This window comes from Barbatula barbatula, assembly GCF_947034865.1.
Source record: "Barbatula barbatula genome assembly, chromosome: 5".
Classification (NCBI taxonomy): Eukaryota; Metazoa; Chordata; class Actinopteri; order Cypriniformes; family Nemacheilidae; genus Barbatula; species Barbatula barbatula.
Window position 1 is genome coordinate 10700019 of NC_136769.1, and position 24319 is coordinate 10724337.

Genomic DNA, 24319 nt, shown 5'->3' on the forward strand with positions numbered 1-24319 from the left:
GAGCACATTTGTGCGTACGGCGCTCAGGCGAACGGTGTGCGCCACTGTTTGGATCTCCATGCGGATGTGACATTTCAGAGAGGAGCGCGACCGCCATTTTGAGTTTTACCTCGAACTGAACATCATAAACCACGGGAGCGGGTGAGAGAGGCTCTGGCTGTGACCGGGCAAAAATATATTTTCTGCTTTGAACAGACGTTTGGGAAGCCGCTTCGGGGTGCAATTGAGCATTAAGCGTTGAGGTTAGTTTCGCGTGTGATAACAACGAGACAAACGCGTGCATCTTTGTGACTTTAAACTTCTAAATTAGTACGATTTACCAGTAGAGTCTGGTTTGAATGGATAGGTTTTTTCTCCGCTTCCCCCCAGAAGAGGGACAATCGGAGGAGCACACGGACTGGAAATATTGCGGGGAAAGTTGCATTTAAAATTAAATCAGTCGGAGGCGCATGAGTCGCATTATTCTTTTTTTGTTTATCACTTTTGCTAGCTTCAGCTATCTAGCAGCTGCTAGCGACGAACAGGGTATCTGTTTTCCCCGGCTGCAGGTTGTTGCTAGTTAAATTTGCCCCGCACTTCCACGGGGAAAAGCCGGGGCTGAATTAATCAGGCCTTCTTAAATCAGAAGACCGAGGCCATCGACTGTCGTTAACATTAGCATCCCTTCACCCAGGCGCCGAGATTGGGCGAATAGCGAGCAAATACGTCCGCGTTTCTCTGCCTGCTCCCCCACCTGCCTCCCTTTCTCCATCTCCGGCGCTGACAGCAGACAAGGCCGAGGTTGTCTTGGTGCAGGCCCAGCCGCAAAGGCTCGACCTGTTTACTCCACCTCCGCGTCCTCCGACTCCACACCAGCCACCCCGGACACCTCTCCAAGCGGAACCGCCACCAGACCAGCCAGAGGGGGACAAAGACTCCAGACATCATCCCATCCTAACAGCCGCCAAGATGAATCATCATCACACACAGCAGCAGCAGAAAGCCGGCGAGCAGCAGCTCAGCGAGCCCGAGGACATGGAGATGGAGGGTATGCCAAGGCCTTGTACACAAATAAAAAAACGCCAACTTTACACGTTTGATATTATTACAGATGATGTTGTGATTGAAAACCATGTTCTTAGTTGGCTGTGTGTTTACTTGATTGTAAACCGTTTCCTTAGCTGGCTGTATGTTTACTAACGCTAGCAAGCCACTTTGTCGCATGTTTTGACCCCAATAGCGTGTTAGCCAACAGCTAAATTAATCGTTGCCTCGCTGCATGGTGAGTTTAGCAGTCAGCAAAAAGTCTGCTCTTCCATCGTCACATTTTACTTATTTTAGTGCTTGAGTTGCATCACGCTTAATTGTGCAAGAATTTGCAGTTGGCGTTGAAATGCTGTTTGTGTTTATTTAGCTGCATTTTGTTCTCTTAGCGATTCTGCTATCAGCATTAACGTGGCGCAGCCCATCTTTAAGCTTCTGTATCTACCCTAACGGTGTCAGGTCTTCTTCATCGTATTATATAAGGTGCCCCTCGGTTTTACCTGTAGATCCCGTGTGCAACTTTGTAAAAGCATCAAGGGGTTTAATGCTCTAAAAAGGGGAAGCAGGCACGGGATGGAAGCAGTGTACGTTACCGAGTTCAACCAACGTTAGTTACAGAACGAAACGTTTTTCCCGTGAAGCTCGTGCTGAATGGATGCTCGTGAGTATTAATAGTGTTAGTGACAATGTGATGCATTTCGTTTAAAAAATGTGACTTAATGTGTCTTTAATGAGTTAAAGGCGCCGATTTCGATTTAAATTGTAGATATTTCCCTGTTTAGATGACCCATCAAGAGGCCTGTGCAATAACATGCGCCTTTCTGGATTGACCCACTATCTAATATTAAGATGTCCACATACACGCAGTTTTGATTTATTCGTCTATTAAATGTATTGATACCTGGTTACTTGTTCGATATGTGGTTTGCTCGGGCGATGTCTTGTGACCCTGGTTTATATTTGAAACTTTAGTCAAATAAACCTCTTCGGAGAACGTTTGCTTCAAAACATCCCCATTTTGGACACTACTTTGTTCCTTGGGGTTCCTAAACTACACAGAAAAGGTGAATCACAAAGCAGCTAAATTAAATTACACAATGGCATAATGTGATATTCTTATTAATCGTAATGGTCATTAAACGTTTAATATTTTCATTGGTGAAACCGCATAGGAAGTTATACGGGGGGGGTGGCTGGCAGTTTTATTCCAAGATGGTGGACGGTATTTTGCACAGATCAGTTTCTGCGAGGCCTGCTTGCGTATGTGTTTGTTTATATCGGGGAGACTGCGCGGCACACGATGGCTAACCACGGGATCCGCGATCAAAGTAATTAGTTTGCTTCATGTCCCGGGTTGCATCGCATAGTGTCGGATGACACGGTTTGTCAGAGACGAGAGCTCCGTTTGCGGAGAGAAACGTTAGCACCGCGGCTAATGGCGTGTGTTTGTCGGGGGGAGGGGTAAACGGTCAGATCATTTGAGAAATGAGTCAACGATTAAGTGTCTTTCCTTACTGACACCATTGTTAGCGATGTAACTTTACATAAAATGTGGATTATATGTGTGTTGTACACTGTAACGTTAGTTCGTTAGGCTAGCGCGCAGGGATGCGGGGATTTTCTGATTCATTGTATAACGAGTCATGCTATTGCACCGCTCGCCATTTTCAACGATTACGGCTTTTCAGATAACGTTCCGGTTCGCGGTAATAACACAACGTCTCCGGGCGTGTCTCTTCGTATGATTTTTGCGCTGCATTTCGTCAAAGTTGTGCATTGCACGTGTGGGGGCGTTTCTAATGCTGTTGTCCACAGACATGCACTTATACACAGCACCCCACGCACTGTTCAAGATTGCTGACGTAAGAATGTACGGGATAAACATGCATTGACACTTTAAATGAAACATGCTGGCAATATTTGGTTTGCTATTCGCAGGTAAATAATTAGGAATACTTGAAACAAATAACTGGAGTTGTCCATTGGATATTACGGGGGTCTTAGGTTTTTTAGTGTAAGCGTCTTTGGCTGCATGTGTTTATGTGACGGACAGTGGATTTAACCCAATCGTGAGCTTACAAAGTATTCAGGACTGGAGTTTTATGTTTACCGCCTTTGACGAAAATGTCTCGTTTCAGCTGGGGACCCAGATGATCCTCCAAGAATTCCACAGAATCCAGTTATCAATGGGAATGTGGCTATGGCGGATGGACACAACAACACAGAGGAGGACATGGAGGATGGTAAAGGACATGCTGAGATATTGTAAAGTTGTGAAGGGTTTGACGGATGTACATAAAAGTAATGACTTTTATGGTAACGTGAACTGACTGAGGTAGGTTTTCTTACAGACACAAGCTGGCGCTCTGAAGCCACCTTCCATTTCGTGGTGGAACGCTTTAGCAGGCTGAGTGAGTCTGTGCTCAGCCCGCCCTGTTTCGTGAGGAACCTGCCCTGGAAGATTATGGTGATGCCCCGCTTTTACCCAGATAGACCACACCAGAAAAGCGTTGGGTTCTTCCTTCAGTGCAATGCTGAGTCTGACTCGACGTAAGCAAAGACTGCCTTTTCTGCTTTACCTTGTACAAAATGGCTTTTGGATTTAACTGAATCAATAAGTACTGGGCACAGATTATGATGCATTAGAGATGATCTCATTATATTTTGAACATCTCGTCAATGATGTTTTATTGATATTTGCCCCGATTATGTACATTTTGGCATATAACTGATTGTTCTTACACATTAGTGGCTGATAACCGATATATGGCCGATATACAGTGTGTGAATATGAATAAATTCCCTTAGCTTTCATTTGAAATCTTTCACCTCAGTAAACTAGGTAACATTAGTTCTCTCTTTTTACCTGAAAATCAGGTACGAAGCATACGTGACACTAGTTAACCATTATCTAACCTTCAGACTTTTCTGGTATATTTTTTTGTTTAATAAACAAATTATACTGTAGATTTTCTTCCAGTGCAACCAAGAAAAATGTTTTTAATAGCCGCATGTCTAACAGGTCTCAAGACAGAAAGCATTCAGACAGCAATCTGAATCAAACAATGTGGGTTTGTTCCTATAATTTACACATTCATAAATACTGTATCTACATACTGTACTTACTTCAACAATGTTTTTTCTAATAGCCGTAAGTCATGACAGAAATGCAGTACTGTACATTAGCGAGCAGATGAAGATGTTTAACCAGAGGAAATTATTTATCGGCTATAATATATCTGCCTAAATTTTATTATCAGCCAATACGATAACATTCCAAATTACCAATTATAGGCCGATACCGATATGGCAAATAATTTATCGTTCATCCATTTTTTTTCAATGTAGTCTGCAAAGCAACTTAAAGATTTAATTTAATTTTAATGTTGGTTTTGAAAACGTCAGATGTAGTACTTCAAATCTAGTTTGTTGAGAACAAATTATTGAAAACATTTGTGTTTGAAACCGAACCAATTGAAATGTAATTCTTCATTTTCAGATCTTGGTCATGTCACGCTCAAGCAATGCTTAAAATAATCAACTACAAAGACGATGAGAAATCGTTCAGCCGCCGCATAAGTCACCTGTTCTTCCACAAGGAAAATGACTGGGGCTTCTCCAACTTCATGTCATGGAGTGTAAGTTGACACGCTCTGTGTCTCTCCTGAAGTGACCAGTATGAATTAGCACTTGTGAAGTTGAGCTCTTCCTTTGATTTCAGGATGTGACCGACCCAGAGCGGGGCTTCGTGGAAGATGATAAGGTCACTTTCGAGGTCTACGTTCAAGCCGATGCACCTCACGGTGTGGCGTAAGTCATGTTGCGTGTGATGTTTTACGTTTTTGTGTTTAAAATGGATTTTAGTAGATGTTGGTTTTGGGTTTGTTCTCAGCTGGGATTCAAAGAAACACACTGGCTATGTGGGGTTGAAGAATCAAGGAGCCACATGTTACATGAACAGCTTACTGCAAACTCTCTTCTTTACGAACCAGCTTCGCCGGGTAAGACATCTGTCTTTCGTTATGCACCTGCAAAGCATTCTGCTAAACTATTTTGTTCCAAAATCTATTGAGCTGCCTTTTTAAGTGGCTTCCTATTCATCATGGAACCTCATATGTGACTGATTTGGAGCACACTACATGAACAGCAAGTCAACAAATTTACTATTATAGCACTTTTTAGTAGTATTTAATAAAGTATGAACTCATTTATAATTAACATTTCATTACAGAACCTTCAAGACATGAATTTAGTTTTCTTGGGAGGCAGCATAGCTAGAATGCCCACCTTTGGGAACAGTCTTTGCGGAACATGACTATGATGCCTTCGTAGGCACCTCAAAAGATTTTGGAATAGTGCGAATATAGTTGCTTTTGTCTGACGTCCCCTGCGCTTTTCAGTGAACTTACTTTGTTTTCCTTCCTAGGCGGTTTATATGATGCCCACAGAGGGGGATGATTCCTCTAAAAGCGTTCCCCTTGCCCTGCAGAGGGTTTTCTATGAGCTCCAGCACAGTGATAAGCCTGTCGGTACAAAGAAGCTCACTAAATCTTTTGGGTAAGAGTTGTTTTTAACATTATGTTGTATTATGAATGACTTGACACATGATTCATCGGACTGTTAACATTTGGGTACTTTGAATATGTGTTTGGATGATGCCATGTTCCTTAATTCATTCAAATGGACAAATCCATAATTTATCATTTCAGAATTCAAATCCAGCAGGTGTGTCTTGTTTAGTCAAAATTTGTTGTTGTTTCTCAGGTGGGAGACACTAGACAGTTTCATGCAACACGATGTACAGGAACTGTGCCGAGTGGTAAGTACCATCACCTCCATAGATCGCTTTCAATCTTTCACTCTCGACACTTTGGTCAGTTTGGAGGATTAGTCACATCTGATCAAATGAATTCTGCTTTGGTCCAACCGCTGTTTGCTCTTGCTTTTTCCAGCTCTTGGACAACGTAGAGAACAAGATGAAAGGAACTTGCGTGGAGGGCACGATTCCAAAGCTCTTTAGAGGAAAGATGGTGGTAAGCCAGCTGGAATCTGGTTTCTCTTTACCTCCGATTCATTGATTCAGCCTCGCCACATTTTGGATGTTTTTTCTCTTTCAGTCCTATATTCAGTGTAAGCATGTGGATTATCGGTCCGAAAGAATAGAAGATTACTACGACATCCAGCTCAGCATAAAAGGAAAGAAAAACAGTAAGTTTAAGCTTACTGCAATATCATTTTGTGCTGTAGTTTTAGGATGTCATTGTAGAATTGATGAGAAAATGTGATGATTTTGTGCGTCTAGCTGTATTTGTGGGTAATGTAGGTTGTGTAGGCAAATAATTACTGAGAAATGCGGCACAAAAGTGATTCAAACTTCAGAAAAACACATTTTTATACAGCGCTTATATTTTACACCTACAAAGTTTGTTTTTAGTCTATAGTGTATTTTGTGTAAGCGTGTCACTTTCTCTGTGCCCAAAGTATTAATTTCACATTCAAGCACAGCCATTTTGACACACATATGCAGTTGAAACACTTTTACTGTACAGATGGTATTGAAAGAGTAATATTTGCAGAGTTTTCGACGTGTGAGCATGGTACTAACACACTTCCTTTATCCTGCAGTTTTTGAGTCATTCAAGGATTATGTTGCAGTGGAGCAGCTGGATGGGGATAACAAGTACGATGCAGGTGAACATGGTCTACAGGTAAGAGTCTTGCATATTTGATCGCATACGCACACCTCTCTTTTCCAAACTAACTAAACTTGTTCATTTGTCTTCCAGGAAGCTGAGAAGGGTGTAAAATTCCTGACCTTCCCTCCTATCCTCCACCTACAGCTCATGAGGTTCATGTATGACCCTCAGACTGACCAAAACATTAAAATAAACGACAGGTAAGTTACTTGATTTATAACCTTAGTGATTTGATTTTAAGGAGTGAAGTGTGGAAATGTTTTGCGTATGGGTATGCATTTTCTGACCAATCGAAACCAAGCTTTGTTAATGGATAGTTCAATATATAAGAAGCTATGTGGGTGGCTTTTAGACTTTGAAAACATTTCTGTAATGTATGGATGAACTAAGCTTCTTGATTTATGGTTGGTCAGGATAAATGTGTCCTGAAGAGAGTGACTCATCTAAATGATGACTGAACGCTAACTTGGATACGGGAGGTTGCAGGGTTAAGAGGGTATATGCTATATAAATCTCAATGTTTGATCTTTTGCCCTGCAGGTTTGAATTCCCAGAGCAGTTACCTCTGGATGAGTTTCTGCAAAAGCCAGATGTCAAAGACCCTGCCAACTACATTCTCCATGCAGTGTTAGTGCACAGCGGAGACAACCACGGGGGCCACTACGTCGTCTACCTTAATCCTAAAGGAGACGGCAAAGTGAGTGTCACCGCACCAATAGTGAGCAACTTTCATTTACGGGGTCTTATATGTTTTTAAGTAATGATTGGGTTGGCTTTGTGGGTGGTTTGTGGTTGCATGCAATGTTTTGTGAAGCAAGTATTGCATTGGAGGGCTCCAGACAATAATTTTTTTAATGTTTTTTGAGGGCAACAACAAAGGTCAATAAAGAAACTGCAAAGTTCGGTGCATTGTGTGGTACAGGATTACAATTATACATTTTGTTACTCTAAATGTTTACTTTGCCGGTGTCTATAGACGTTTTGATCTTGACAACATAAACAAACGTTACTACTGATGTCCACTTTTGTGACCCCAACTTAACTTCTGTTATACATTCACAAACAATAGAGTGCCTGTATATTATTTCTGATAACAAGCTAGATGAGCCGAGATGCATCACTTGGCTAAAATTGTCTCCAATATTTTTAATTTAGACTGCAATACCAAGCTCAACCGCTAGATGTCAATGTACCATACCGTTTGTTTAAATGCGACCAAATACAGGACACATTCAACAAATTGATTATTTAAAAAAGTGAACATACTACAAAATACAACAAATCATTTATTAAATACAATTATTATACAGTAAAATAATACAAATTAATATTTACTTTAAAAAATAAATAACGACCGTTATTATTTGACACTAGCCAAACGCAAACCAGAAGTTAAATGGGGGTCAGGCATGTCCCGTGAACCGATGAAATCTGGAGCCCTGTATTGTCACTTGTATTAAAGTTAAGTTGTTTCATGACTTTTGTTTTTATTTTGCCAATTTCTTTGCATTTTAATAACTACTTAATAATCAAACAATGATATGTTTTGTTGTACAATTTACATCTGCCGTCTTTACATTTAAAAAAGAAAATTTTGTATTAATTTTTGACTTGCAGTGGTGCAAATTCGACGATGATGTCGTTTCACGGTGCACCAAAGAAGAGGCCATAGAACACAATTACGGTGGTCACGACGACGACCTATCAGTGCGTCACTGCACCAACGCGTACATGTTGGTGTACATCAGAGAATCAAAGCTCAGTGAGTTCCATTAACATCCATATATGGATCACACCTGCTGTGGGGTTAATGCGCTGTAGCATTATTCATCTCAGGCTGGGACCACATGTCAGCTATTGAAACAAGATGCTTCTAAAAGAGTCTTCCAACTCAACTTGTATTTGTGTCCAGGTGAGGTCCTTCAGCCGGTCACAGACATTGACATCCCCCAGCAGCTGGTGGAGAGGCTGCAGGAGGAGAAGAGGGTGGAGGCGCAGAAGAGGAAAGAGAGGCAGGAAGCTCACCTTTACATGCAAGTACAGGTATGGCACAACCTATCGCCTTCAGTCACGCAAATAAGCCCTAAATGGAGGACTCTGATTGGCACACTATGGCCGTATGGAATAAACACTACCTTGTGACTGCAACAGCTGGTTTACATTGGGTTTTCACACTAGCACGTTTTTTTTATCTGAAGTAATTCACTATGTTTACATTACCAAAGATTATTTCACAAGTTTTTTTTACTACACCGCAAATATAGGTAACAACATTCACACTGTGCAACAAACAGAGCTTGTTTTTATGGCTGTTAAAATAAACACCCGTTGCCTACAGTTGTGATGATAGTGCGTCACTGTAGGTCCATGTTTTGAAATCTCATCTGTTGAAATATTTTTGTGCTTCCGGTAATCAAATGCTCCAATCTCGCTCTGTGCTCTTGTAGATGGTGACAGAAGATCAGTTTTGTGGACACCAGGGCAACGACATGTACGATGAAGAGAAAGTCAAATACACAGTATTCAAAGTTCTGAAAAGCTCCACTTTGGCTGAGTTTGTTCAGAACCTCTCACAGACTATGGTAAGACTTCCCTCTATATCATGTCTTTACATATATAATCTTTCTGATCTAAAAATGCAGATATGGTTGCATAATGTACGTTTCTCAGTTGTATAAGATATACTTTGATTTGTAACATGTATTGCTTGATCTTAAGTAAATTTTACCATGTCAAAATCAGTGTTGAAATATTTTATACTCTAGGGCTCGGTTTCACAGACAAGGTTTAAGGCTAGTCGCAGTCTAAAATGAACGTGTGACCTGTTTTAACTGGATATAAAATGACCAGAATTATCTTAAAATATATCAGTGCCATTGTTTTGTCACAAGATGCACACCAGTTAGTGCTGGGCTGTAATGACCATGAAGTAATATAATGGTATTTTTCAGATTCAAAATGACACAATAGTATTATACAGGTTTGTAAGTCCAGCAAAATGATGCTGTTTATAAACCGGTGGAACTCATGATGAAGTGAAGGAATCAGGATGCATTACAGTTGCAGTCAAAATACAGAACATTTTAATTGTGCTAATTTCATTCAACAATGTAAACAATCCCCTTCACATATAATAAAGGCAAAGTTTAGACTTCCTTAACATCTGAATAGCATGAAAAAGTAAATTGAATACATATGTAAGATAATAAATAGGGAACGGTGGCTCCAATTTAACTTTCTTCCTTGGTAGCACCATATCTATGGGTAGCACTTGTGCTCCCAACTTCAAGAGTTAGAAGCACCCACCCGAAAATGAATACCATGGTCTGTCTGTAAACATGCATGTGATGTCTGCTGTGTTTTACATAGTCACAATGGCTTCATGATTTCCTAAAATCATATCTTTTAATCATTAAACATAGGCTTAATTTAGATATGTGAGAGGAAAGCGATCGCATCACGCTGTCAATCCTCCTTTCTCTACTGACCCTTTTTTTTCGTCATAGCATACAGAGGAACATTAACTAGAAAGTTAAAACTAGAAACGCATAGTGTTTATATTGAGCAGGTGTGAGGGGAATACGCATGCATGTTTGCTTGTATTTAAGGTAATGCGAACTTGCAATCGTGTTACAGTCATCTGCTGTTCAGCCGTGCGGTGCACGCTCCCATTGTGTAGTGAACGGAATATGTAATGTTACCGCTCGTGTGCGAGACTAAAACGAACATCTAAAAGCCTCCAATTAGAGCAAATTATGATACAGTAGTGCAGCGGCATGGAAAGACGCATTCTTTGTGAATGGCCGGTCACAGTGCAAGAGTGAAAAAGGACCCCACTGAAAGACATAAATTAATATTACGGATGGGAGAGAAAAAAATCGATTCACAAGTAATGTTGATTCAATCTGCTAGCGATTCGAATCCATTCACAAATGTCTAAAATATTGTTTCTTTACACATTGCTTAGTATAATAACGTCTTTGGAACAAATATGGTGGAAGTCAACTGCAAGAGCAGTTCAGTACCCGGAGTGCAAGTGCATTCAATTTACTAGCGTTATACTGCAGCTGACTTGTCAATAAGTGCAAAATAGCGTTTCCCCAAAACCTGTCACTGTTTACACTTAAGAACAGGAAAATACTTCTGTAAATATGCACAGTTTGTTAGCCAGGCAGACGTGCTGGGTCCTCTGCGTGGGACTAATACACGTACATTAAAAGAGCTGTTATTTTAAAAACTGTTAGTGTATGATGATTTTGTTATACAATGTGGCAATGTGTGGAAATCATGTTTAATTACTATTTTGTACTTCTTTTAATGTCTGAGAGCAGATACGTCAATGAGAATAGCTTTACTGGGCACTCAATTGTATTAAAATTAAGGGTGCTCCGAATGATAGGTCGCGGATCATTATCGGCCAATAATCACTTTAAATTGCTGAATCTTCTGTTTGTGAGGTGCTAGAAAACAGCAGTGACCGAAGTCTTTGCTTTCGCAGATTTCACACGTGACTAACGTTAGCTGCTGTCATGAGCCCTTTGCAGATTTTTCTATGAAGATCTGGCAATAAGTTCACAGCAATGAAAGACAAGTGCTAAAGTGTCGAGCTTTATAATCTAAGACCAAACAACAAACACACATATGCTAAATTGCAGAATGGAACAAAAAATGAACATGCCAACACTGCAAAAGAGCGCTCTCTAACAAAACCCAGCGCGTCTGTCAGAGGTACTTTAGTTGATGGACAAAAAGTGAATCTTGGCTGAAAAATAACAGATTCTAAACATATTATATTCTTGATTATAAGTGCAAACGTGACGCGATGACTTCTTAAATATGCTAATGAGCACATCAGGAGGGACCAAACGATTCCCGTCCCTAATAAATATCTTAATTCAACTAAGGCATAGTCATGGCTTAAGCTGAGCTGTATCTGTGAAATTGGGCCTTGAACTTTTGATACCCTAGAGCAGGGTTCCTCAATTAGTTTTCACCAAGGGCCAAATTCTACTAACAATAGCAAGTCAAGGGCCACCGACTATAATTTGATAACTACAATGTTTGTTCTGCTATTATTAATATTATTGTCATTATTATTATTATTTATTTATTTTACAGTTGTTTATTTGTTTTAAAAAAATCATCACAATATAAATATGTTTTTTATTAGTTCTATTTCCTCAGTTTTGATCAAACAGTAACAATATATTCACAAACTTTTTTCAGCACACGACGAGCTCGGAAACGACGATGTGGCAGACTCGAGCTCTCGCGAATAAAGTTTACCAGCCTCGTGACTGCATCCATCGTCTCTTTCATTTTTCAACACCGATTTATGAAGCTAGTGCTTATCATGCCTTTTTAAAGAACTCCGTTAGTTTGTTAAAAAGTATTTCACCTGTTGTGCGCCCATGCATCGGCAGCAAACAAAGCAGCTCTTCACGGAAATCCTTCCCATAAAAAAATCGGACAAACACCGCTGTGCAATGTCGGTTAAGTTCGCGAGACGAGTCTATTGCGAGTGATATGGCTTCTGCTTTCTTTGTCTTATAACAGATTAGACAGCCACTCACCCGCCAATGGCTCCACTCTTCTTGTTGCTGTGCAATCAGATAATGGAACCTGCTCCGTTACCATTTTCTTTATTTTCGCGTCGTGATTTAGAAGTTTATCCACCATGTCAGTTGCACAGGTTTTAATTAATTCGGCGTCAGTGAACGTTTTTTTGGCCTTTGCCAGGTTCCAAGCCACACGTAAGAATGATGCGGTTACAGGCTTTCAGAATGTTCCGGATAACTGCATTTGAAATTTCTGCGCAATGCCCCGAAATGCCGTTTCAAGTTATCATTCTTGCAGACCGCCACGGTCTTGTGCATAATAAACACGTTGGCTTTGCATTGTGGTGGTCAGGCAAAATAAAACAAAACTGTTAAGTCCATTCGCTTTTAAATATTCTGTGTCTACCTTTCTCTTTTTTACAATCACCATGATATCGCTGTCAACCCTTGTCACTAGCTGTCAATGAACCTGCGCCGTTTGCATTTTCGCGCCAGCATTGTGATTGGCTGATGGAGTGCCGCGAGAGCTATGTGAGATCAGAGTGCTTCGTGTGTTTTCGTGCGGTGATGTCATGCCAACCCAAATGAAACTGAATACACTTTTATTGCATCAAGCGGGCCAAAAAAAATCATTTGCGGGCCGGATGTGGCCCGCGGGCCGCCTATTGAAGAGCCCTGCCCTAGAGTAAATGTATCACATCTCAAATGTTCCATTTGTAGTATCTACGATGTTTAGGTTTTGCATTGATTTTGATTTATATTCTTCTTCAGGGTTTCCCACAAGACCAGATGAGGCTCTGGCCAATGCAGGCCAGAAGCAATGGCACCAAACGGCCAGCCATGTTGGATTACGAAGCAGATTGCAACAAATCTGTAAGTCTGTGTGCTTTTAAACCGCCATTTACTGTAAAGTCATTCGTGTTGTGGATATTGCTCGGCATTGTCATAAAAGTCATTATTGTGATACTCTCTGCAGATGATCGATTTGAGTGATAATGAGAACCCATGGACAATATTTTTGGAAACTGTTGATCCAGAACTGGCTGCCAGTGGGGCGACGTTACCCAAGTTTGACAAAGACCGTGAGTTTCAACGTGCACATTCAGAAAGATTCTAGAAAATATCTTTCTTGCCATGGCATATTTACATGTACTGATTCATAAATGGGTCTGTAAATGTCTGTAGTTTTAACGGTTTCAGCTTTACGCTTATTCGTTTTGCCTTTCAGATGACGTTATGTTGTTCCTAAAGATGTATGATCCAAAAACCAGAAGCTTAAATTATTGTGGACATATCTACACGCCTATATCCTGTAAAATACGTGAGTAATGAAAGCTTTGAGAACTGAGTGCTTGCTTTTGTGGTATCGAATAGAAGTCAAACTTTTCTCAAGCTCGCTTTCTTAATCCATGCTTTTAACAATCTTGTTTTTACTTGTTTGTGTTTTTCTGAACAGGAGACTTGCTGCCCGTCATGTGTGAAAGAGCAGGGTTTCAGCAGGGAACTAGCCTTATCCTCTATGAGGTAAGACTGTTTGTACACATTCTATACCATACAAGCGTACATCTGCGCGCAAAATAATAGCCAGTCGGTCAGCCATGAACGCTCGCTCAGTCAGGATTTCTTTTGTGATAGTCTTCGATATTAAAGTCTACTTAATAGCAAAAACACTGGCCGTCCAAAACAGAAGTCACACACTATAATATTTCATTGGACCACCGTTAGCTTTGATTATGCACAGATTTTCCATAGCATCGTTTCAATAAGCTTCTGCAATGTCACAACATTTATTTTGGTCTAGTTGCATACGTTTTCCGCCAAGCTCTTGTATTGATGATGGGAGAGTTGGACTGCTATGCAAAGTTCTCTCCACCACATCCCAAAGATTCTCAATTGGGTTAAGGTTTGAAGTCTGTGGTGGCCAATCCATCTGTGAAAATGATGTCTCATGCCACGCTTTCACAATTTGAGCCAGATGGATCCTGGCATTGTCGTCTTGGAATATGCCCTGCATAGGTCACATTAACCGAAAATTCTCCATCATTGACAGATTTTTTTTACCATTGACTGTTAAATCTGTAGGCCGTCTGTCATTTTGACAGATTACAATGAAGGCAATTTGTAATTCCCCTTTGTCTAATTGGTAGCATCCAATAATATCCTTTTATCAGAAGGTGATCGTAAGTGACTGGAGGAAATGATGCATGTTTCCACAATGCCTGCCACAATGGAAAACACAGGCGGTTCGGATCCAAGAGCGTGTAAAAGCAAGGCTTTAGACTATGATGGCCCACCACCATATAATTTGTTTCGCCGGAGTTTCAAAATGCTCCAACAGACTAACAGGAATCTAGAATCTCAGAGAGCTTGTTTTTACAAACTGGCCTAAATAGAAAAACAGCTAAAACTTCTGTTTTTCAGGAAGTTAAACCGAATTTAACGGAGCGAATACAAGACTATGATGTTTCCCTGGACAAAGCTCTGGATGAGCTGATGGATGGAGACATAATTGTATTCCAGAAGTAAGCATTCTTCCTCTGAAACCTTCAATCGTTTGGCCCCGGTTAACAGGGCTTTAAAATCGATGGTTCTTTTGTGGTGCCGTCAACAGGGACGATCCAGAAAACGATTCCAGTGAGCTGCCTACTGCGAAAGACTACTTCAGAGACCTGTACCACCGTGTGGATGTCATCTTCTGCGACAAGACCATTCACAACGATCCAGGTTTTGTTGTGACACTGTCAAACAGAATGAACTACTTCCAGGTGCATGGTTTTTGTACGCTTTATTTTTTTGGTCATGATAATACTACCCTTTACTCAAACCCTTAAAAATGGCTCATCGTATCGCATTTTGTTTTCAGGTGGCAAAGACTGTTGCGCAAAGGTTAAACACTGACCCCATGCTTCTCCAGTTCTTCAAGTCACAGGGGTAGGACTTCTGATCTTTATTTAAATGTGGTTTAGCCTCTTATGTTCACCTCTATGAACCTGTATTTGTATGCCCCTTTTCAGGTACAGAGATGGCCCAGGCAACCCACTCAGGCACAACTACGAAGGCACTCTCAGAGACCTGCTGCAGTTTTTCAAGCCCCGGCAGCCCAAGAAGCTCTACTACCAGCAGGTAAGAGAGGTCTCATCTTCCGCTCGGCAATCCTTTAAAGCAACTTGAGCTCTTCTGAGCTGTCAAGTTCGGGTTAACTAACTTATTCATGGTTTTGCTCCCCACAGCTCAAGATGAAGATCACAGACTTTGAAAACAGGAGGAGTTTCAAAGCCATATGGCTCAACAGTTTGTTTCGGGAGGAGGTACGATTTTGTGTCTGTCGTTGAGTAGATTTACAGACTACTTGGTGACTACATTTATTGAACCACATAAGAAAGTTGCTTTCATTTGTAGAGATGGGAAGGGCTATGCTTTACACTGAGGGACGTGACGTCAATCTTATTTAATTGAACTCTTGGGTGTTTACGGTTGTTAGCAACATTACAAGCCCTTGTTATGGAATGTGTAGTTGCAGGTGTACGTTTTTAAAGTGGCTCTAGATGTGGCTCATCTATTTAAAACAATCTGTTTTATAATAGCCAGTTTAGTAGAGGTGTCAAAGCATGCTTGTGAAGGTCCACCTTAAACACACCTGAACCAGCTAGTCAAGGATTACTTATGAATCACAGGCAGGCGTGTTGAAGTTTGTTTGTAATTAAATAATGCGAGATGTTTCTCCGTCACCCAGTGACATACGGGATGTTGCTCATGGCAACCAGAAACAATGCAGTCGCAGCCTCAAAATGCAATAAGTTTTATGATAGTTGTTGATTGAATTTGTACATGGGATGCTCTGTGTTTCCATTCCAACAGTCATATACATATAAATAATCTAATTTCTATAGCTCTCATTAAATGTTTAGTTTTTTCTCTCTTGCATCAGGAGATTACACTGTATCCAGACAAACATGGCTGTGTTCGAGACCTTCTGGAAGAATGTAAAAAGGCAGTGGAGCTCTCTGACAAAGGCTCAGAGAAGTTAAGGTTGGTGTATTTTCAACTTGATGAATATAGAGATATTAAAGTCCTGGGTAATGGAAAGTGTGACGTCTGTACAGTTTCCATATTTATTGTTTCCTTAAGGGCAACTCCGGTTCAAAACCGGTCCTTAATCTCTGTAGGGGTTATATGGTTTTAGATTAAGCGTTTGTTTGCGGTTTGTTAAATGTGTATTTTCCTTGAATTTATGAAAATGTATTATTCTCTTAAAAATAGTTAGCTGATTGAGCTGCCTAATGTGAATGTCATGGGAAACCAAAGGTTTCTGTATTTGGTAGGGCTGCAACAACTAATCAATAATTATTTATTAATAAATCAAGTGACACTTCTTACCCTTTTAGTGTCCCTCCGTGCAGCATGAGCTGCGCACTTTTAAAGTCAGACATGTCTCATCGTCCAGCGTTGGGTGCGCTATTTTAATGTCAAACGTGTCAAGCCTTGGTGGGTTATCTACAATTAAGGAGACATCATAACATTTTGGCAGAAGACAAATTAGTTCAGTTGTGTATACTTCCAATCTCTGATTTAGTTATTATAAGCAAAATATCCAATTAAACTTTTTATCTGATTAATCGCAAAAAATATGCCCTAATATTTGTGAAAGTGCCTCATAGATGTGATGGGTCCATAGACCACTTCGTAAAACATTAACAACGCTGGTCCAGAGGAACTGGATTCATTATAACACTAGACAAATGTTTAAACAAAATACAACAGAACATTTATAACAGAATCAAAATTTGAAACGAATATCTGAAATATTTTATTAAATGCAAGCTTTTAAATCAGATCAAAGATTTAAAAACTGAAACCTGAAGTGCTTCTGGACCAGTGATTACCATGTTGCAAAGAGTCAAAAATGTAGAAAATGACCCATAATCACATTTCTGTCTTTGAGTTTCTCTTTCTTTTGCCTCTCCATAGGCTGCTTGAAATTGTCAGCTACAAAATTATCGGGGTTCACCAGGAAGATGAATTGCTAGAGTGTTTATCTCCGGCAGCCAGTCGAACGTTCAGAATAGAGGTAAGAGTCCAGATATGTGCCAGCCCTAATGTCCCGATCTGTATGTGAAAAGGATGTGTTCACCAGTAAAGCCTTTTAAAAGGATTCGGCACCTGTGAAGTGCCTCTTTATTCGTGAATGTCGTTTGCTAATAGTTCCATTTCTGCTGTGACAGGAAATCCCTCTGGACCAGGTTGACCTGGACAAAGAGAATGAAATGCTGATTCCAGTTGCACATTTCCATAAGGAAGTCTTCGGGACATTCGGAATTCCCTTTTTGCTCAAAATCCGTCAGGTGCGTGCTCGTGTGTGTGTGTGTGTGTGTAGTTGGACAGCTGTCATTAGTTAAGTGTTCACATCTGCTTTTGTTATGGCAGGGGGAGCTCTTCAGAGAAGTGATGAAGAGAATTCAAAGCATGCTTGAAATTCAGGAGAAAGAGTTTGAGAAGGTACACTGAGCTCTTTGGTTTATTCGATCAACCTGTTTTTCTTTTTTTCGTGTTGGTTTACACTAGATGTCACTGTTTCAGCCACATGTCTAGTTTCAACTGTGCCACCAATCATTATTAAATAGAAGTTTATAACTCTTTTGGATGATTTGTAGCATTGGCTATACCATGAAATGAATGCCTTACATAGGAATCGGCTGTAATTTTAAAACAACGGTAGCTTCCAGCATGCACACCTTTTTTTAATGACATAGCTATAGCTTGAAAATAAATAGCTTATTCTTTCACACTTCTTATTTTCTTTTAGTTCAAGTTTGCAATAGTGATGATGGGCCGGCATCAGTATATCAATGAGGACGACTACGAGGTGAATCTGAAAGACTTTGAGCCACAGCCAGGTATTTCACTCTCCTGCATCTATTTCCATCCATTAATCCAGACGATATAATCAATAGACTTGAGTAATTTTTTTATCTTACCTGATTTTATTTTTACCTCCTCAGGAAACATGTCTCACCCGAGGCCTTGGTTAGGGCTCGACCATTTCAACAAAGCTCCAAAGAGAGGTCGCTACACGTATCTGGAAAAGGCGATTAAGATTCACAACTGACAAGCCCCAGTCTAACCGACCATACTAAAGACTTTAACCAAACCCCTTGTGTGCACCACTTTTAACACCTGCTGTCTGGGTACACAGGCACCATGTATGAAGTCTTCAGCAAATGGAGCGATTGCTGATGCTCCCGTTTTCCTTTTGAGGCTGTTCGATTTGGCTTCTCTAACTATTGACTGCCTATTCTGGAAGAATTAATTGGATTTTAACACGAAAGGGGGAACCGTATGTCCTAGACTTTTGTTTTGACTTTTATTTTTGTTTCGTTTTGGTTTTCTTTTTAATTTCGTTTTTAAAAGAATTGTTACAGCAAGAAAGCTGCTGCATTGAGAGGTGGAGGCTATTAAAAGAGGTTTGTCGTTTGCAGTAGATGAAAAAGGATTTTCGCCGTCCTTTAGTAAAAAACGCAGCAAATGGCTTTTGCTAGTTGCCCCGACATGGTTGTCATGTTTTCTGGTCCCTTATTGCAACTAGTCAATTTTCATGTTTACACAATTCTTTCTCGCTTAGTTTGGTTGGAGAAATTCTGTTCGTCTTCTCTGGAAATCTTGTATAATAAAATAAAGAGCCACAGCATCCGTTTTAAAAATAAATGAAAATTAAATGAATTGTCTGTACTTCATCTTGCACGTTGGCACTTAACATCAAGTTTTACATTTCTCGGCACAGTTTAATGTAATCTTTAGTTGAAGTTTGATTTGCATATCCCCTTTGAGTTTATCCCTCTCGTTCTTGCGTTATTTTCATCATTGGCTGTGGGTTTATTCTGATGGGGAGGGTGGGGCTGTTTGCTTATGGCTCCAGATTTGTTCTGTTTGTTGGCACAAGGCTGCAAATGTAGAAGATTGGTACAGGACATAAAGAAATCCGCATCCATGAACCAATTCCAACTTTTCTTTTTCTTTAAGCACAGAAGGAATGCTCCCTAGTGCATAGTTGGCTTTGTAAAAACAATTAAAATTGTATATTTAAAGAATGAACATGTAAAATTAAAACACAAATTTGTTGGGTACAGATCAATTCAGATGTTCATATTCATTGTGTGTAGTTTTCTTTTTGGATCCTGACCGTTTCATTTGGTCTTTTTTCCTTAACTAATTGCAACATTTTGTCTCGTTAAAGTGCAGTACAAAGATGACCTGCAGATCACGTTTTTCTTTTGAGTTTTTTTCCAGTTTAATTCCTCCGTGTAGCAGCAGTGGTATGACAACTCTTCCTGTATATTGCCTTTTTGCTGGAAAATGTATGTTGAATAAAATTTTCTATAAAATCTGCAGCCGTCGTCTTTGGAAACGTGTTAGACAGAGACATGCATACCATGGAAATATAATTCTATTCTAACAAAAGACATCAGACCATAATACATTTGTGTATATAATAAACTTGGATATATTGATGCATGTATTATATTTCCAGCAACAGTCAAAATTTAAAATATATAAGTTTTTACTGCCTTTTCTGTACTTTTGGCGATACAATTGGGTATTTAAAAGAATTTTAGAAACTTAAATGAATAAGTCATCCGTCGTTCTGGAGGTTCAAATACTACAAATCACACAGGCACTTGAATACTCTTATTCATTTTATTGCAAATGTTGAGTATTTTCATATTTAATACTTACAGAATTTTTTTTTCGTTTTAACAGTGTTTCCCAATACTTAAAAATAAAATAAATAATCTTATGACGTTATTGCACATAGACAGGGGCCTGTTTCACACAGAATGCGCTGATCACGTAAACATCAGCTATACGCTGTGCAAACGTTACAGCGTCTCGCTCGTTTTAATGCCATCCGCTTTAACACAAGAATGCGTTCTGTGTGAACCGCCAATGCTTTTTCTTATCACCATAGCTCTACGTTGATGCACATATGGACATTAATGTACGAATAGAGACTACTGTTAAAACAGACTAGACAGAAGTAAAGCATTTGTACAACTGAACAACTATCCACCTACGTGATTCAACACCAACAAACCCAGTTTGAGCTTTGGGCATATGAATTCTACTCTTTTATTTATTTGGGATCTAAGTGAATAATGGCAAAACTTTTGACAATCTCAATAATATCACTGACAGTTATGTATTGCAGATTTGTCAAGTTCTTATGTGTCACACACAAGACATAACATTTTAATATTGTTGATGTGGCAATTATCTATAAGACTATTTGCCTTATGACACCAAGGTCAACACTCTTAACCCCAAACCCCGAGGCCTTTATACATAAGAATAAATCTAGAAACAATCAAAATTATGAGTATTCATGTTAATATTTGATGTTATATGTAAAATTGGTAATAAGAATGCTGCACACTTAAAGGCTTTTAATTACAAATGGTGTACAACATTAGTTCTTAAAACTTTATACATCCCTATTGGTCTAAAAGTGTCCTCCAGTCCTTCATATTGTGTATGGTGCCACATAAATCCATGAGCACTGTTGAAATCAGGGAGGAGACGGGGTTAGCAGCATCGCTTCTTTTCAATGTGGATGATCCTATTGCATTTCGGGCACGTGTGATAGGCGTCTTTGAAAAATTTGACGAAGAAGGGAATCAGACAGCAGCATAGCACAAACCTGGAAGAGGAGATTCACATTTCTTAAGATGGTGCCACAGAGTTCGATTTTTTTTTTATTTTTAGTTGCAAATTTGAAACGGATCCTTACCCACACAGAATAATAAGTAGGCACATCAACCATGCGTAAACTCCTGCTTTGTAGGTGACGTTTGTCATGACTTGCTGTTTGCAACTAGTGCAGCTGGCCATTCCCGGGTTGCGACCCAGCTCGTACGAGTCATAGCTGACAAATTTGTTTTCAATTCCTTGAATTACACAAAGAGATGTTTTTGGATTGGTTAACATCTCAATTTGATTAATGTATCTGATGTATTTTATTGGGATTTAAAATCACTTTGCAAAAGCACCAGGGAAAGAAGACCGCAAATATAGGTTCTTGAGTAAAAGCCTCACATTATCAAAATAAAGCGATATTCATAATTGACAGGTAACAAACTCACCACTTCGCATTTTAGAATCATTGATAGTGGAACTTTGTGGAGTGAACGGTGTGTGCACATGGTAAACCTTGACATCACCTTTGTTCTCCACTGTAGAGAAAAGAAAGAGGATTTCACATTATAGGATAAAAATTTGTGTCAAACAAATACTAATGTTTGGAATTTTATAGTCACTTTGTGTTAGTCATTCAAACTCAATACATGACTCAGAAACTTACTTGGTATTATATAGGGAGGTGGGTCCCGGGTTCCTTTGGCACTCATTCTTTTCTTTGTCTGGATTTATACTGTTAGGGGAAGAGTAAAAGACGTTAATATTGTGACATTTGGGGCATGTTTCATAACCTTTTAGTAAAAACGTGATAAAGTTGAATTTCCAGGCGCCATGTGCTAAGTGTTTTGGATAGTACCGTCTGGCAAATAAATACATTAAAATGGCAAACAATAGAACTCAGAAATAACAGGTTTGAACATCAGAAAATCTGTGTTTATGCTGAACTGGGCAGATCGACTTCACACACGGGCGACGCCTTTGCGCCTGGGGCCGAAAATCCCCCAAATATTCCAAACACTTGTATTCATGCTAAATGAGGTGAAATTTGTTTAGTTTAGCTGTCTGCCAGCTTCCTTTTTCAAGACATGTTTGCCAAAACACTTGAAATGATAGGTCATAATGTATTTCCATGATGACACCAAGGTAAACGCCTCATAAAAAGAAAACAGTGTCACAAGCCCAGTCACTGATTGATTCAGACGTCCACCCAAATGCAGAAGTGGAATGTTGCTCGGCTGCATGTCTGACTTCTTTACTAAGACACCCTGATACTTCTTTTTAGGTTCTAAAAGAATGACACAGTACAAACATGTATTTATATCTTACAATGTACAAGCAATGAGACATACAAGTTCCTTTAACTGTGTTAAGTGCTTATAGGTTCATTTACTAGTTAATATGTGATAATGTAACTCCCAAACTTCAAATAAACATATACAAATCGAATAAAAAAATAATAGATGCATTTAAGCTGCAGATGCACATTCAACCTCACATGTGTTAGATCAACAAATCTCTCTATTGTGTATATTGATACAATATTTGATGTTTAGTTAGTAGTTTGAACTGTATCTCAAAAGGGACATTTCTGAGAGGTTTGCAGTGTTTGGATTACGTTTTAGGTGTGTGTCAGAACAGTAGGCGACTACTTTTTTTACTCTACTGTTGCCAGTCAGTACGTCAGTAAGTCAGGTTTGATCAAAGCATTGTCTTTTTATATTACACAACACATTATATTCAGGGTAAAACCACACCTGTGAATGGCGCATGAACTGAGGAAACATTCTGGAAATTTACCAGTCGTAAATACTGTATTTATTAATGGGCATGAAAATGTATTTTGTAGGAGAGACCAGAGCTGGCGGTTAAATCTGGAAGTTCTCACAAGACCTATAGTAGCCTAACTATTAGAATTTGCGTCATGAGTTCAGTAACGTAGTTAAACTTATTATCAGTGACATTTGTTCTAGCAGTGGTGTTGTATGTTGGTTTCAAAATATAAGTTTTCTACATTTAAAATTTGTATTAAAATTCCAACTTACATTGTTTTTTGGTAAACAGAATAGCACAATATAACAAATCTGGGATTCATGGATGTTTGGGTAAAGTGTGAAGAAGACTTTAATAGGATCCGTTTTTGTTAGATTTACATTTTTTGCTGTTTGATGAATTGTTTTGTACTTTATAATGTTTTTAATGTTGCGGTTTCGCTGACAAGCCTACAATCTGTTAAATGACAGGTTCAATTGTGTCAACACCCCATGTAGCGTGACAAATATTACCTCGCTCAAGAGGTATGTTGTGACAAATAACTCCACTTGTCATGAAATGCTAAGAACACATTTTGAAAATGTGTTCCTAATATTTTCATGATGGTGTATTAAAGTGGATTATATTCCTCACATGTGTCACCACACAGGCATTCCAGATACTTATTATCCTGACTTAAACGTTTCAGAAGACACGCGAGTCACATTTTATCCCCTAATTTAAACAACACATTATTTAGCTTTACTGTTTGATGTTAGATGAACCCATCTGGCCATCACAGAGCTGAACGTCCAGACACAAAATAAGAGCACACAATGTTCAGTTAACCTTTAGGATAATGACGCACAAAAACAAGGACTTGTTTGTTAAGTAAAGAGTAGAGACAATAAGGACAAGGACAATAACAGCACAATAACTGTAAATCACTCTGAAACGCACAATAATCATTCCACCGATTTCAACCCTATTTCTTTGAAAACATGTCCTGTCTTCTCATTTCAAATCAAATCGTTTTTCTCAAATCCAATCCGTTCATATTCAGCCCACTAAACAACCTTAACCAGCAGCAACTCACATTTTCCATTTAGAGAGAAAGTTCACTTTGAATGATAAGTCTGCGAACTAAATACATTTAAATGATTCAACAAAATTGTAAGCGAAAAAATTGAACAATAAACCAAAACAGCATCAGTACACAGCTATGTCATTTTTCACATTATCACAAACCTATGTGATGTTTGGCTAAACAAGGCAAAAATTCCAAAAGCACTGCAAAACCTTCACAGTGTTGAGTTAGTTCGTACAGTTCTTTGTAAGGAGAGCATTCTTACCTGTCCTGTTGCAGCTTTCTCTGATGACTGAAACTAGTTTCTATGGCGTTTCAAAGCTTTTCATAGTAACTCCACCCCTGCCTCCTCCAGCACATTAACATATTTTTTTAATTGTCTTTTATGAATGTTCTTTTGACTAAAACAAGAAGAGGGCTTGTTTTTTCTATTATTGGACATATCTCTGAATAACCTGTTTTGCGTATGACTGATAAGGTTAATGAATGTAAACATGACTGTTTTATATGAAACATCA

General features: G+C 39.3%; 2 protein-coding genes across 10 annotated transcripts; one reads left to right on the forward strand and one right to left on the reverse strand.

The window, feature by feature from the left end:
- Positions 1 to 19780, forward strand: usp7 (ubiquitin specific peptidase 7 (herpes virus-associated)). Of its 8 annotated transcripts, none has more exons than XM_079455911.1 (32): positions 1 to 1027; positions 3162 to 3266; positions 3375 to 3573; positions 4046 to 4090; positions 4523 to 4661; positions 4745 to 4833; positions 4916 to 5024; positions 5450 to 5580; positions 5788 to 5842; positions 5976 to 6056; positions 6141 to 6231; positions 6649 to 6731; positions 6810 to 6919; positions 7260 to 7437; positions 8337 to 8481; positions 8632 to 8762; positions 9167 to 9301; positions 13049 to 13150; positions 13254 to 13359; positions 13506 to 13598; positions 13734 to 13801; positions 14699 to 14799; positions 14889 to 15042; positions 15141 to 15208; positions 15292 to 15400; positions 15508 to 15585; positions 16206 to 16306; positions 17246 to 17345; positions 17500 to 17619; positions 17702 to 17773; positions 18081 to 18171; positions 18277 to 19780. In XM_079455911.1, exons 1-32 carry the CDS (start codon positions 949 to 951, stop codon positions 18381 to 18383), a joined length of 3375 nt encoding a protein of 1124 aa, XP_079312037.1. In that variant the 5' UTR covers positions 1 to 948; the 3' UTR covers positions 18384 to 19780. The 8 variants fall into 8 exon arrangements, with proteins under 8 accessions (XP_079312037.1, XP_079312038.1, XP_079312040.1 ...); XM_079455912.1 differs by having other exon boundaries at positions 7260 to 7416; XM_079455914.1 differs by lacking the exon at positions 4046 to 4090 and having other exon boundaries at positions 17 to 242; positions 674 to 1027.
- A 172-nt stretch (positions 19781 to 19952) lies between these two features.
- litafd (LITAF domain containing) lies at positions 19953 to 24110 on the reverse strand. Of its 2 annotated transcripts, none has more exons than XM_079455919.1 (5): positions 24067 to 24110; positions 21630 to 21698; positions 21412 to 21501; positions 21060 to 21216; positions 19953 to 20969 (listed from the first exon to the last, which is right to left on the reverse strand). In XM_079455919.1, exons 2-5 carry the CDS (start codon positions 21673 to 21675, stop codon positions 20855 to 20857), a joined length of 408 nt encoding a protein of 135 aa, XP_079312045.1. In that variant the 5' UTR covers positions 21676 to 21698; positions 24067 to 24110; the 3' UTR covers positions 19953 to 20854. The 2 variants fall into 2 exon arrangements, with proteins under 2 accessions (XP_079312045.1, XP_079312046.1); XM_079455920.1 differs by having other exon boundaries at positions 19957 to 20969; positions 21630 to 22250; positions 24067 to 24091.
- Positions 24111 to 24319: the final 209 nt, after the last annotated feature.

Excerpts from the sequence above, each read along its gene's own strand:
- usp7 (XM_079455911.1), top strand. The coding sequence starts at position 949 with ATGAATCATCATCACACACAGCAGCAGCAGAAAGCCGGCGAGCAGCAG. Across the intron at positions 4,662-4,744 it reads CCAACTTCATGTCATGGAGT|GATGTGACCGACCCAGAGCG; the intron begins GTAAGTTGACAC and ends CTTTGATTTCAG. Across the intron at positions 7,438-8,336 it reads TGAGTGTCACCGCACCAATA|TGGTGCAAATTCGACGATGA; the intron begins GTGAGCAACTTT and ends TTTGACTTGCAG.
- litafd (XM_079455919.1), bottom strand. The coding sequence starts at position 21,675 with ATGAGTGCCAAAGGAACCCGGGACCCACCTCCCTATATAATACCAA. Across the intron at positions 21,502-21,629 it reads ACCTCCCTATATAATACCAA|TGGAGAACAAAGGTGATGTC; the intron begins GTAAGTTTCTGA and ends TTTTCTCTACAG. Across the intron at positions 21,217-21,411 it reads TGATTCTAAAATGCGAAGTG|GAATTGAAAACAAATTTGTC; the intron begins GTGAGTTTGTTA and ends GTGTAATTCAAG.